This window comes from Opisthorchis viverrini, assembly GCF_000715545.1.
Source record: "Opisthorchis viverrini unplaced genomic scaffold opera_v5_18, whole genome shotgun sequence".
Lineage (NCBI taxonomy): Eukaryota > Metazoa > Platyhelminthes > Trematoda > Opisthorchiida > Opisthorchiidae > Opisthorchis > Opisthorchis viverrini.
The window spans coordinates 2,198,399-2,213,466 of NW_008751674.1; the positions used below are offsets into that span (position 1 = coordinate 2,198,399).

At 46.0% G+C, this 15,068-nt stretch overlaps 1 protein-coding gene across 1 annotated transcript; it reads right to left on the minus strand.

Moving 5' to 3' along the window:
• Positions 1–763: 763 nt before the first annotated feature.
• On the minus strand, positions 764–14,583 carry T265_12831 (hypothetical protein; the record flags this gene model as incomplete). Its single annotated transcript, XM_009165792.1, has 7 exons — positions 764–1,411; positions 2,121–2,544; positions 5,399–5,491; positions 8,109–8,291; positions 10,829–11,035; positions 12,136–12,246; positions 14,408–14,583. The coding sequence occupies 7 exons, from the start codon at positions 14,573–14,575 to the stop codon at positions 1,350–1,352; spliced, it is 1,248 nt and encodes a 415-aa protein (XP_009164056.1).
• Positions 14,584–15,068: the final 485 nt, after the last annotated feature.

Sequence of the window (15,068 nt, forward strand, 5' to 3'; positions counted from 1 at the left end):
GTCATGAGGAGCTGATTATAATGGAGTGATACAACATAGTTCACCCAGCGGTGAGTTAGTGGTTGTGCACAACCACTAACCCACCGCTACGCACAACTACGCACTGATGCTGTCACCTCGATTGGTGATGAAACGTTTGCAACCAAATTGCCCAGCTCAGCGAACAAGCCAACGACCATAGTTCACCCAATTTATTTCCTTCCGAGGACGGAGAAATCAACCGTTTGCGATTGGTTGGGCGCATTTCGAACAACTCAGATCGCTTAAGACTACCAGGCGGAGGTCAAAGGAGTAGCGAGAGAACTGATGCGAGAAAGTCGCCGAAAATGGCTGTCTTTTTCCAAGATGTTGCTTCAGACATTGGGCTAAAACATTATGGATTAACCATAATGTGAATCAACGGTTCCTCGAGATGGCGCCACCATCCTGCACACAAATGAATGAATGTACCATGTGTGTAGCCGGCAACCCCATCGTGCTTAATGTGTTATACCGCGTTTGCCTAACGATGGAACCCGCAATTGGACGCAGCAACAGTTGCCACGTTACAACGGCAACCCGATCGTGCTTAATGTGTTATACCGCGTTTGTCTAACGATGGAACCTGTAATTGACAAGCTTACGACTGTTTTTGGACGCAGCAACAGTTGCCACGTTACAAGGTACCAGAGCATGGCCAGTTGCGTCGTTCATCCAGCCCTCTCGGAGGTCTCTACGCAACGTACTGACGTACCAGGAGAAATCGACCATCAAACAGCATATCTGGCATACCTTTTGTTACACGAGGACAGACTGCATTCTAGGTACAACCAGGCTGCGAACAAACACGCAGGTGAACGGTTTCCCAGTTCGACACCAAATCCGATATGACTCGATTGAATGTCCTGGATGAGCGACTTGAACGTCCACGATCGAACGCTGATTAGAAAAGCACATAACAACTTGGTTGGTAGGCGGAACAATCTACGCGTAAGTTCAAGCTAGAGAGTAGTAAAGCGGGCGAGTGAGCATCGAAGATAGTAAACAAGTAAAAACAGTGTGTGAAAACTTCACATTGGTGTCTAAATAAGGAAGATAAGGCACTGAGCACGATTCAGACGTCGTAAAGGATCCGAAACGGAGGTGCGATAGGCGAATACAAGTTCAAGGGTAGAAGTAGGTGTTTCGTTATATGAGCATCCAGTGAAATTGTACTAGGAGATAGTGGGCATGTGGTTTTGTGGAAAGAAGGAACGTAGGCACAGCCATTTGAAGGACAGTGTCAATACGATCGTGGTGTCCAAATGCAAGTCGGCAGTCACAACTGCGGATGTGTAGGTGGGTAGGCCGGCTCTCCCTCGATAATAGTCCTAATCAGAAGGGTCGCATGCAGATGGATCTTCTGCTCGAGTCTCTGCTGGTTGACTGATATCTAAAAAAACAAATGAGTGAAGCAGAGGGGGACAAGATACTCAGATGAGCCTGTTCGGATGAAAGCAAATGGCACAAATACGTGGGTATGCGTTCCAAAAAAAGGTTAAATTTGAAGCACTTCAGCGTTCGTTTTGTGGGTAAACCTCCTGTCATCTTAGACTAGATTGTTAAATTGTTAAACCCTCCAAGTTGTTCTGAGCTATCCCATGGGCGCCTTTGAAACAATATAAATCTTCTGATCGCGGTAAAATGAACTGCAATAGATTGGACTTCAGGCTGTCACAACACAACGGTCGTCTATGAGCGAGATTCCTAGTCTAGCCTGGAGAACGACTCCATCCTGACCGCTGTGCACAAGGTCATCTGCAGTCTGGGTGACGACTACCGTAGAATATGAGAAATTTTCAAACTCACTCGAACAGTTCAGCATTTACTGAAAACCCCTGTTATTATACATCTGGCGTAGCGCCTTGCTGAGATGCATCCATTCAGCTACAGAGTGCGTCCGCATCACTGTAGGGGATACTACCACAAAACCCCGCGTCAACCCTCAGTAATCGTGTGATGCGTGTTGAACTGTATCCTTGCAGTCCCCAAATTTCTACAGAGCAATCCGGAATAACGAAATGGCGGTAAAGAATGAGACTTTTGGTCAACAAGACGAACAAGATGTGACTCGAAGGCAAAAATTAAGCGACTTTACTCACCGACCATCTTCTGCTCTGTTTGCGGATTTTCTGGGAGGGATGACTCTGAGGGTGTACATGCTTCTTTCGCCTCGGGATTGGCGTTGTTGTGAAACCTATCGGCATGTTCAGAAGAACTTGATGTTTCATCGAACGGAGTAGAACCTTCGGGAGATCCATCGTCATGATTCTTGACTTGACCAGAATTCACAATCCGATCATTAGGCTGACATGTTGTTCCATCCGACTGATGCATCTCTTCCAGTTGGGCTCGCAAAGCCCGACAAAGGTTGCCCATCCGTTCGGCTTGCTTGCGCGCTATAGCAGCCTCCTCGGTCAATTTCTTATTCTCCGCGGCGACCTCGAGTAGGCTACGCTGACTGAGCTCCCATTTCCCGCGCCACTCAACGACATCGTGTTCCGACTGTTTGACACGTTTTGTGAGCTGTATGTATGCAAAATGGAGAAAAGCATGGTTCTATCACTGAAAACAAAATATACACTGGAAGAACGTTCGACGTTCCCATGGGACGTCGAACCGCTAATTTCGTGCAATTTGGTTCCAAGTAGAACATAAGGTTGACGGAAACCCGGGGACCGCGCCTACCTGACGAGCCCCAAAAACGGCGAAACCGGTCTTGGGCTGTCGACGGATTTTCAGCAACCTTATGAGTGGTACATTACAACGAAGGAATATCTCCGACAAACCAATCACGGCAGATGCGTGGTATATCCCTTGTTAAGCTACACAAGTCCCCCAAGAGAAGCCAGCCTCTAGCTAACAGGTCTTCATTCGGGAGCGTGAGATCTGGCTTGAAATCGATGCAATTTGAAGGATCACCTTCTGGCTCACAGAATCTCCTTCCAGCAAAGACGTGGATGCAGAATTCGATCACCAGCCTACCTTGTATTATAGCCTGACGAAAACTGATCTCGAAGTGATTTAGCGTCAGCGCGATCTCGTCTGCATGACAATATAAGTGCCTGCAATTTGCAGGGATTACCTGGCAGAAAAGACTACCGTTGGTTGGTCCACTGAGGCTTGGTTTGACAATTCTTAGGAGACCACGTTGAGGAAGATACCCTTTCGGATTGGCCTTTTGGGACAGACTTTTCAGATGGTAACAAGTGTAGTTTGCTGTGTAAAATGTTACACGGCAGAATGTTTTCATCTCCACCGCGAAGAAATGTACTGTAAGCCCACGCAGTTCAGTCGGTCTCACCTACCCCCAAATGAAGAAAAAACCGTTCAACTGTAGCACCCTTTCGGTACCTAACTGCCATGCCACCCGAAGGAAGCACGAGGGCTCGGATACTGTCAGGTTGCCCTACCCTAGACAGGGGAAGTCGAGAGGCAGAGGTCGGGTTCGAACCACGGACCTTCCGGTCAGTAAATTCGCGCTCTAACCACTGAGGCATCTCACCCCACCCCCAAATGAAGTCAACTACGATCATCATTCGGATGGGGGGTTGGCATAGGTGCACAGACCGATCAATGCAAGTTGGCAAGTTAGCAGGATTACTGGCTAATTTCGTAGCATTCGAACTTTCAATAGGTGCTGCATAACTGTCAAACGACAGCTTAAATTTCATAAAACTTGATTCGTTCCAAAATTTTAAGCGCCATTTACCTGCCTTGCCTTTTGTTGCGTTTGTTTTCCGAGGACAGCCACAGTTTTGATGAGCAATAACCAGCGCAAACCGGCACAAATGTTCCTTTTCACTCATGCTAAGTTCACCCCAATTTGTTCCTTTTCACTCATGCTAAGTTCACCCATCTCCCCGCGTTTAGTTACAGTGGGGCCACTATGGACAAACGTCAAAGCGTCGTCTACATGAATGATGATAACGTAGACGGTCAGGAAGCATTCGAGTTGGCTTTCGAATGTTTCAAGCGTGCCCACGATGCGTCTACGTGCAAATGTGCCCGAAACAGACCGAGAACAAACTAACACCTTCCGAAACTCGGTGACGACATCATGGCAAATCGACAACCTTGGTCGTTTTTTTTTCAATTTGGCGTTATTTACAAACAAAGCCGGAAGATGATCAATACGTGCACGGTGGCTAGAACAGTCAATCGGTAGACCGATGAGGCTCAATTGCTGGACAGTGATGTCAATGGACTGTTTAGTTATTCAATCAAGGAAAAGTAGCCAGGTCGAAAAAGTGTACGGATAACAAGCGGTGCTCCTCACCAATAAATTTAAAAGTCGATGCCATCCAACATTTTATACTGCTGGCCGGGCTTGGACAACCAATCAGTGGTTCGCACTTTGGCATTTGAGTTATCCCGATAAAAGTCGATAATCTAATGACATGCTACTTGTTCTGCTTTTCCCCACGTAAACAACATCTTCATGTATAAGAAAAGAAGACTCCCATACTTGAATTTCAATTGTCAAGTGTAGAAATCGGAATACTGGTCACAGGGATTTGTAAAACCGTTTGAAAAGCCTTGGGGTGTTTGGAAAACATCGATTCGGTCAAGCCCTTACTTGTCTGGTTCGCTGTAGCACCCTTTCGGTGCCTAATTGCCGTGCTACACGAAGGAAGCACGAGGGCTGGTATACTGCCAGGTTGACCAAGCCTAGACAGGGGAACTCGAGAGGCAGAGGTCGGGTTCGAACCACGGACCTTCCGGTCAGTAAATTCACGCTCTAACCACTGAGCCATCTCACAGGTTATAGAAAGAATGGGTACAAAAGTAAGGGGTGATCAGGAACAAGTGGTCAGTGCTGAGGGTGTTTAGTCGTAAGTAGATAAACCGGCCATCCGCATAAAAGCACAGCCCATTATCCGATTAGAACTGATTCGAACGTTTGATCACGTTCTGTAATCAACTAGAAGGAACATTTAAGGGTCCAGTACGGTTACCAAAGACGGTAAGACAATGTTTTATGTATAAACAGCAAATGTGACATCAACAGCGCGATAAATTAAACCGAAACACATCGTTGTTTCTCGGATTTGATGTCATGCAACCAATATATTATATAGAATGGGTAGGAGTCAACTATCTTATGCATGTTACTGTAATACTCGTTCTCGAGTTCGTTCCTAGACGTTAAAGTCATAAATCACACTTCAACGCTCCTCCGGTGCACCAGAGCACAAAGCCGAGATGTGATTCATGGACTCAAAACTCCCAACTAGGAGCGCGTATCTTAGTCCATACGTCATCACGAGTACTAAAAGACAACACTGTGATTGCTCTCGGATCAACTAGACAGCAAATCCAACACGTGGGCACACCCAGGAGGATGATAACTCAGTGAGACGTTACAAAACTTGCTTACCTTTTCCATTTCGTCCTTGGCACTATCGAATAATTTGTTGCTTTTTGCGATGGTTTTGTTAAAATTCTGGTATTTCGTTTTGTAAAACTCGATCTGTGCGGTTGGTTGGTGCAGAAAAGGAGGGTGAAAAGCGTGTTGCTTCATCGTTAGTGAATAAACGAACGGAATAAACCTAATCGTTCGCAGGCTTTCAGACAAATGGCCTGTGAAACCACCAGAGACTGTATGTGTAAAGCCTAATAACATGGACAACTCCCTCAGTCCCCTGTTGCAACCCATTCGGTGTAAATGAGAGATCAACTATTGTAGGATATGTCGGAGATTACAGAGTACAAGAGTCAGCCAAAGACTCGTGGCTACCTCAAAAAGATCTACAATACAAATCACGGACTCAAAAAAGACACATGAGCAAAGGCTGTTACAGGATAAATTGACCAGTGGATTGAGGCGAGAAGTAATGACGTAACTTTTAAAGTGCGTTAGTACACCGAGTGCTTTAGATAGAGTTTGTAAGAGGGTGAAGATACCGGTACACGAATGAGTACGCACCTGAATGTTGTGGCATTCCTACAAGACAGTAACGCTAGTATTTTTACTCCAACACTAATGATGGATGGATAAGCTCCCCGTCTGTTGGTCTCCAATCGATAGCCATCTGATGTCCCTGCTACGTGCGATCTGTGTTTGGCTACGGTACAGTAAAGCTTCTGGCTCTGGTGATCTTGCGTAGAAATTTGTTTTTGGAGCCCCATATCAAAGCTCTAATGCGTAACATCTCGGATCCAAAGACCTTATCGCGCCTCTGTCAAAATTATTCAGCCATAGAACAAAAGCTCGGCTGTCCAGCTGTAACACCTTCCCGGTGCTTAGCTGCCATGCCACACGAACGAGGCACAAGGGCTGGGATACTGTCAGGCTGCCCAAGTCTAGACAGGGGAAGTCGAGAGGCAGAGGTCGGGTTCGAACCACGGACCTTCCCGGTCAGTGATTCGCGCTCTAACCACTTGGTCCATCTCGCCCTTGAATGAGCAACTGAATACAGCTAGCTCACATCGGACGATAACCCACTGTTTATCGTTCAGCTGTAACACCCTTTCGGTGCCTAACTGCAACACCAACTGAAGAAAGCACAAGGGCTAAGATACTGCCAGGATGCCCAAGCCTAGACACGGGATGCAAGGGTTGGATACGCGAAACAGACCTTTTGGATCACGCCTGAACCACTGAGATATTTCGAGATCACCACTTATATGAAGATCACAACATCGTATTAGTGATTTTGACGGGTACAGACGAGAAGGGTCTCAAAAGTCAAAGCCCCCATGTGCCACACAGCATTCTTATCTGATACGTAATGGAAGAATGCAGTTCATAGAAACTCAGCCTAGCAGGCTGTAAATGAATCGAACTGTTTGACCATCTCGGTGAAAATTCGAATCGTCTTTAATTATAGAACAAAACCTTTGCCAAAGGAAAGGAAAGCGGCTACCGTGTGAAACTATCCGCTTATTTGAAATTCCGACAGACGACTCCGCCGTACCAGCGACCCGATAAAACTCATATCGAAGGAGACGCCGTTTATCAGTAGTATGATTTGAGTGTAGACCTTGATAGTACACGTCTCTAAATGGTTTGATAAAGACGGTAAACTTAACCATAGCCGACTACCTAACTGAGGTCTACTCAGAACGAACAGCTTTGGCTGGTGATGCGACAGCAACGAATCGAAAGGAACGGGATTCGAACAAAAAACTGGGAGGCTACTTAAGTTGGTCTTGAGTACAGTGAACGGCCTGAAAATCTATAGAGGAAAATCCTCCCGCAGAAGGACAGACATAACGAACATCACAAGAACGTAGACGTAGCATGGAGTCGGATAACTAAACGGATGACATAAGGGGTGCAATTGTCCAGTTGCCACCACCGCCAGGCAGACAAAACCCCTCGTTGCCACTTTCTAGGAATATTGACATACGGCGATGCGCTTTCGGCACAGTGAACCCGGCTTCGATCTTTTAAAAACATGCGAGAAATACTAGTTTCCTAAAAGAGAAACAAATGGGACCCATTAGTAGACTTCTTTCCTAAACGTTACAAGAAACATAATGAAAGGCTCAGTTTCTGTAGTAACTGTATTTTTCCCAGCTTAGTTCTCGGTCTGAGCCTCCCAAGCTAGCGTTCTCGTCAAAACAACCACCAAAGGTGCACAAGGTACATTAACGCCCAAGCAAAGTCAGGAACACTGGTACAGCACTTCATATATATAGCGTAGGCGGCAATAACTTTCTGGAAATTCTGACGCGTTCTCGATGCGCCATTGGCAAATAGCATTCGGCCAATACTGGATCATGATTGGCTGTTGGGTCCAGACTTTCGACCAATCAGATCTCGGCTTCATGCTGGACTGGTAAGCGTCCCGAATTCTTGGCCAATCTTGCGTGGGATGGACTTCTCGGCAGGGCGGTAACATGCGTGCGAGCGGTAAAGCGGAATCCGCGTGGAATTCCGCCCAACAGTTTCACTCCCAATAGGATTGCCTTTATCCTAATCTACTCGGATTTGGAGGACGTCAGTCAGGAGATCCCAAAAGTCTAGATTACACGTGTCGGTTGTCCATGCCATGATAAACGCGCGCCAATGAGGAGTACCTTGAACTGACCGACACCAACAACGGAGAGCAAAATAGAGCGCGCCTAAAATCAAATCTTACCTGATCTTTCAGCTTCTGTTCAAGCTCCAAATGCATGTCCATCCGCTCTTTCATAAGTTTCGACTCTTGTTCCATATTGATAACCTTCTGCTGAAACTTCACTCGTTCTTGCTCCAACAAACATTGCATTTTGTTCAACTTTGCCTCAGCCAGTTTGACTTCAAGGTCACGAGCTTGAAGCAGCTAAAAGGACATCACGTAGGCATATGAATAAAGCGGCCGATGAGGTAACTGTCAAGGGTAAACCCTCAATACAATTTAGTTCCATTTTTTATTATGGAAAAAGGATTCGAGCAGAACATTCAAGAACAGACGAACCGATAGAACCACAAGCCCAATCAGACACAAAGCCCTATCTCGATCAAATCAGGCATAAGCAGTTGAAAAAATAAGCTGATTCCAAGTAGTTCAAATAAATAAAACGTACTAAATATTCAGTAACACCCATCTACTCCAGAAGCAATGGCTCAAGCCAAACTCAGGTGAATTCGGCCTCTGCACAGCGATCATTCGAGCACTCAGTACTTGTCTCCTATGTAGTCAGTGTCCACCGTTAAGGTAGAATCTATGAAATCTCATACCGCGTCGCTAGATGGCTCAGTCGTTGGAGCGCAAATTTACTGACCGGAAGGTTCATGGTTCAAATCCGACCTCTGTCTCTCGACTTCCCCTGTCTAAGCTCAGGCAACCCGGCAGTATCCAATCCCATGTGCCTCCCTCGGGTGGCATGGCAGTTAGGCACCGGAAGGGTGCTACAGCTGAATGCGCCGCTATTAAGCGAAACCAAAGTACGATAGACCATCTGTCGCACGTTTATGAGATGTCTGCCGAACTCGCGATCTTTCTCAGTTCGCCCTTTACTGAATGCTCACCACGAATGCGGTTCCTTGTTGATAAACAGAGCAGTAGTCTATTCTTCACAAATGTGGCCGTTGAACGGTACCCGGTGTCCACACGTTGCTTTATCTACAAATTTGCTTTATTTTTGTGTGCGTTCATGGGAAACTTTGTCAAATGAGATGAGAAAACACTGTTTCATGTGAGCGCACTGTAACTACACTGTTGATCTGCCATTTGCGTCCGAATAATTGGGCACCCAAACGCTTATCTGTGAAGTCGGGGGTCCAAATAAATTATCCCCGATAACCATGTAACAGCAGTAGAACACGTTTCAGCTTTTAAGTACGGACAGAATTACAGGATGAAATCCCGATTCATCATCATCATCATCGACAGAATAGCATCAGTGTTCTTCGCTGCCGTATAACCATGATTTGTTTGAAAGCCTTGTTGTGAAGAAAAGGATAAAGGTGGACGGGGAACTGATTCACTGCTAGTCGACTACGATCTTTCCGGGGTGATACACTTCCGGACCCTCACTCAGTCAATCTGATAGAAACTGATAACAATAATGTCACTGACATCGATTGGCAGACACCTTGCAGCATCTTCAACCAGATGCAGTGGGGATCATCCGGTCCCAATCCTAGAAGGTGAGTTGTACCAACAGCACCCAAACTTTTCGTAATTTCTTCGATGAACTGCCAGGTAATCCGTTGACCACTATGGTGCTTCCACCACTCTGAACTGGTCAGGTAAAACAGCTCTCTTCGGCAAACGACGGTTCGGTATGCACAAAAGATGGCTTAACCAATGCACCTACAACAGAAGTACCCGCTGCACGACAGAAAACTAACTTTCTAATTATCTCATTACCAACCCACACGAGTTAAAATTCTGACAACGATTGTCAAAGACCTGGAAACATAAGTTCCACTGCCTGAACAGGCTCAAAGCCATATACGAACACAGGCCGCAATGTGGCCTGAAACACATCCCTGGAGATTCAAGGATATACCGCTCTGACGCCATAGGTGTCTTGAATTGGCAATCGTGACCCGGGCCTCGCAGATTCGTGCACCGACTTCATCTGCCACACTACAATAAGAACTAATACAACTTCCAAGACAAGTGAAATTCTACACAACTTCGAGTGCCTGACCCTGGGTTCGAACACCCGCTATTCCCCACCTCGTTCAACTGTTACCCTTCCGGTGCCTAGCTGTCCGAAGAAAGAACGAGGGTTGAGATAGTGCCAGGTTGCCCAAGCCTAGACAGAGGAAGTCGAGATGCAGAGGTCAGGCTTGAACCACAGACCTTCCGGGTAGTACATTCACGCTCTAACAACCTGAGCCATCTAGCCCAATTCTCCACCTCCTACAAAATATGAATAATGTTGGGCAGAAAGAACAGTTCAACAGATCGGGTCAGTCTCCCACCCCAGAAGGCATTCGACGTCAGATCACGTGACGCTAAAAGCGTGATGGACGAGTGAGTAGCGCTACATCTTGTCTGAGTGCACGTTAATCACACTGTTGATCAAAGTCTACAAAGTTATGAGTTCGTGAACCATGTGAACATATGCGCCAGGAACAAGACTAAAGAAAACAGAAAAATGGACACCGGAAATCCTAATGGAACTGAACAAAACAGTTGTTCATCCCGAGAAATACAATCGTTTCACAGATGCTACCTCCAGCTGCTCCCCCATATGTGTTTTAGTTGTTAAGGCCCTCCGAGAAGAATAGTCTAGCCGGAGGAAAGCAACTCCAGCTCGATTAAGGTAGACAATTATAAATGCTCACAAGGATACATGATCGGTCTGGACTTTTAGGTATAATGAAAGAGACGGAAGCGGAGCACGGAAAACAATCACAAACCTTCTCAACGTGCTCCTCACGCTTCTCGTGTTGTTTGATAAACTGACTCAATTTGTCTGCAAGCTCCTGGTTTTCCTTTCGTAATTCCGAATTCCTCGTCTGGTACTCATTCAGCTGAGTCTGGATTGAAGTGATACCCGTCTGAAAATGGTCTGCCACTTCGCGACGTTTCTCCTCTTCGGCCCTCGTACGAGCCACACTTTCTTCCTAGGTGGGTAAACAGTGAACAAACGACTGATGGTTAGTTATCTAGGGAAGCCCTCAGAAGATGGGGATTCACTTGAAATATGAAACAAATATGAAATGTGAAACAGTAAGCAGCTCAAAGGAAAGATACTTTCATCGGGTTGTGAAACTAACTTCTGAGAAGTCACCACTCGAGGAGCCAATCAATAAGTGATCACATGCTGTGGCTTCCCTTGTTGAAGGATGAGTGGCACTATGTCGTGTCTACGTGAGAGCTCGTCACAATGCTGTTCAGTCTATCGTGGCCAAACACGTTAGGGTTTAACCACTGGTCGGACGGTAGCGGGTTCGAAACTCTCTAAGTTTCGTAAGATGCACTGACAATCCCCAACAGTGCTTCTCGGCTATCCAGCTTAGATTGGCTCCACTGAGAGGATGAAATCTCGTGCTTTGATTTAACCACTGGTCGGACGGTAGCGGGTTCGAAACTCTCTGAGTTTCGTAAGATGCATTGACGATTCCCGAAAGTGCTTCTCGGCTATCCAGCTTAGATTGGCTCCACCGAAAGGTTGACATTCATCGAAGAAGAACTAATGGGTGACGTGTGACCGTCCCTAAAAAACTTCCCTTATAGATGGCAGTCGTGTGTAAGTAGACTCTTTGGAGTCTGAAATATTTCCTTTGGTTTCCATTTAAACAGGATGTTCTAGGTTTTTGCATACATTTCCCTGCGTATCCACTCTCAGTAGGGATTCTCATACTAAACTATGTCCTGCGTTGAGAGCATCGTGACCAAATGTCTCGCCAACTTTGTTCAACGGACATTTGACAAGACTTAGCTTCATTTCAAAAAAGATACACAGGTTCATATCTCGGTCAGGTCATGTCTTCTAATGGTATACCGACTTCTGTGAAGTTCATTCTGGCGTGACGTCAAGGAAACGGAAGCTCGGCACCGAATCTGGGTACCGACCGCCTCAAACACTAGCTACTAACAAATGAATAAGTAGCTGGTTTTTTAAACAAACTAGTTAGCTCCCAAGGTTCATTGACCCGGGCAAGACTGAACTCAGGATTGGTCAGCGCTCCATTTAAGCTTTCCAAAAAAACATGAAACTTACCTGCACCAATTTGTTTTGCTTTTGCAACTCCCTACACAGTGTCTCCAGTTTGTCCTTCTGTAAGATCAGTCGATTCCGTTCAGCTTGTAGCTGATCACGCTCATTCCGAATCTGGAGAGAATATTAAGAGGGAATTGAATAAAATATTACAACTCCAAGGACTTACCTAACCACATGTGATGGACAAAATGAACAGCGGAATATATGGGGGCCTTCTGAAGGAATGCACACATTAAAACCACCACAGAGNTTCCCAGCTGCACCTGATCTCATTCAGCTGGGTAGATGAAGCAAAAGAGGGCCGAGTGCCGCACAACCAAAAGCGATTCATAGTCAGGTAAGCGCACTCCCAGATTTTCCATCAACCCCATGTTCTAGTGCAACCCAAAGTCTACGAAATGCGCTCATTTGCAAAAGCAATTTGTTTTTAACAGGAGACTCAAGTGAGACCCCGCTGGGATTCAAGTGAGTCACCCGATGAAACCAAATTGGCGAAAAAGAATGAATGCAGTTCGCGAATTTCGTACAATTTTGGCTGACGGAGAACATGAGGCTCAAGGGAACTCGGAGATTACATATACCTGATGGGCTCTAAGAAGGGCAAGACCTGTCGCCGGCTACCGAAGAGTTTTGAGCAACCTTATGAGTAGTGTTCTTTCAAGAGAACATACTGTGATGCCTAGAGCACCGTACCAACTGAAACCTAAAGCAGCTCACCTGAAGAATATCATAGATGAGAGCACCAACTTGGATTCAGCTGTCTTCCATTACAACCAGACTACTGCGTATACGGAGGTCAGCCGTCCCTAATAACCGAACATCACATCATTTGGACGGATGTCACGTGCAGGAAGCGGACCAAACGAAGACATGCCCCGATTGATCAGAATACCAGCCAATGCGGATCGAGCAGCTTTGACTCGACGCTTCTCGCCCCATCACGGAGATTCTAGCACGACTTTGTGCAACACCATGTGATTACCCTATTAATACAGATGTAATGATTCTCCTTTTGTCTCCATAAAGGGCTGTGTAGAGCTACCGTGCCTCTTGATATACCATAGTGGGCGGAGCAGGAAACCAAGGGACCGATACAGAGATGAAGTCTTGAGTCGAACCAAATACGGGACTATGGAGTTTTGGTGGGCAGAGGGGTATGGGTGTAAAAAAAAAAAGTACGCTCGCGCTTCCTAAGAGGCAATTGGGAAGACAGTTTCGTGGTTCATCATGTAAAGGAGGTAGGAGGATCCTGTCAGGGAGATCCACCCACTGGAGATCCCACTACTGAAATAAACTGGTCAATTCATCATTCTTTTTCAGAACTGTCCTCCCCAGAAAGCTCCTGCCACAACTATATAAATAAGATGAAAGATGATGGTTCAGTTGTAACACCGTTTCTGTGCCGCCAAAAGGAACCACAAGGGCTGGGATACTGGCGGGTTGCCCAAGCCCAACTCCTATGTCCATGAACTCATAAGCACCTCTTCATATCTCCATCATGTTGACGCTTCTCTTTACTGTTTCGAACATGTTTCACTACTTCTACAGAGAATCCGTAACTAATACCCCTCCATCTTCTGCGTAACAATGTGCAAATATACATTCGAATATCACTCGTAAGTGTTCGGTCTTTTTCGTGTGATTCTGTGGCGGAAAAGGGGATATGCTGATGACTGATTCTGCGTCTGAATAGAAGCCCACAGATAAACTTGGTCGCCAAAAGAGGTGCATTGTTCGGTTGTACCTGACCATAGTTGTAATAAACGCTTGAAACATAGTCGCGCACTCCAATACGGCTGCAGTTAAGCGAACCCATTCGGTGACAGTGAGCGACAGCTTGCAGAAAACGGACACAGACTGTTTGGGTTTACAGTGCAACCTATGGTGGTAATCAAGGATTACGCAGGCAACATTTTCCAAGGTAAGCTAGGACTTGCACACTATTGTTATGTCTACAGGGACAGTATGCGCACGCCAGCGCCCTTTGGTCTGCTGACGAACGGGCTGAACAAATCGACTACACAGGAACATTTGCAACGGGAAGGATACCTCCGTCGTCGCCCTCTTCCATCATTCGCCTCCCTCCAAGCCTTACATCGCTTGGGATGGACGGCAACAAGCTATTTCAAAAAAAACACTGTCCCAAACGAACTCATGCAGAATGGAAATGAAAGGCTTCAAACAACTGTTATTTGCTCAACTTGAATAAAAAGGGCCTTGAGTAGGCCAATTACCTTGATTGTACGGATGATATGCCTGCATTCTGACTTACCGAGTGCGCAGCCTGCTCGTATTGTTTTATTTTCGTATTAACCTCTTTCTCCTCGTGCAACAGGTCTTGATATTTTTGGCAGATCAGATCAAACTTGTCTTCGAGAGTTGCATCCTGTGGCAAATCGCGAAGGGCTTGTTCTGGTGAAGAAAATGAAACTACTATCATGAGGAAGGCTAACCAATGACTTTCGATTTCTTTTTGCGACTCTTTGATGCCTTATCTTCCGGGATGGATGCAGCGTTTTTGGTTTCCGCCATTTTTACACCAAGTGGCTGGTTTAGTATAAAAATTAGTGAGAAACCTACAAATAGAGAAAAAATATGGTCAGATATACGACAGGCAGTGGGAGGGGCTACTGGTGTCTGTTTTTACTGACCATAACTACGTAGGCCATATATTTCTGGAAGTCCAGTAAACGGCTATCAAAAGGTGGTGTAACTTCCACCGGTATCCACAAGGGCTGTTCCACTGTGGTACGCTTTCGATGGACAGTTGTCATTCAAACAGAATAAAGCATAAGATGAGCTACTGCTACACTACCCAATTTCCAGAGATAAGCAATCGAGAAACAAGGGCCGGGTTCGAAGCAAAAACCCTTCGTGGAGCAGTTTCGTTTTACAACTACTCAGTAACTTCCAGCTGTAGTACGTGGGCGCAA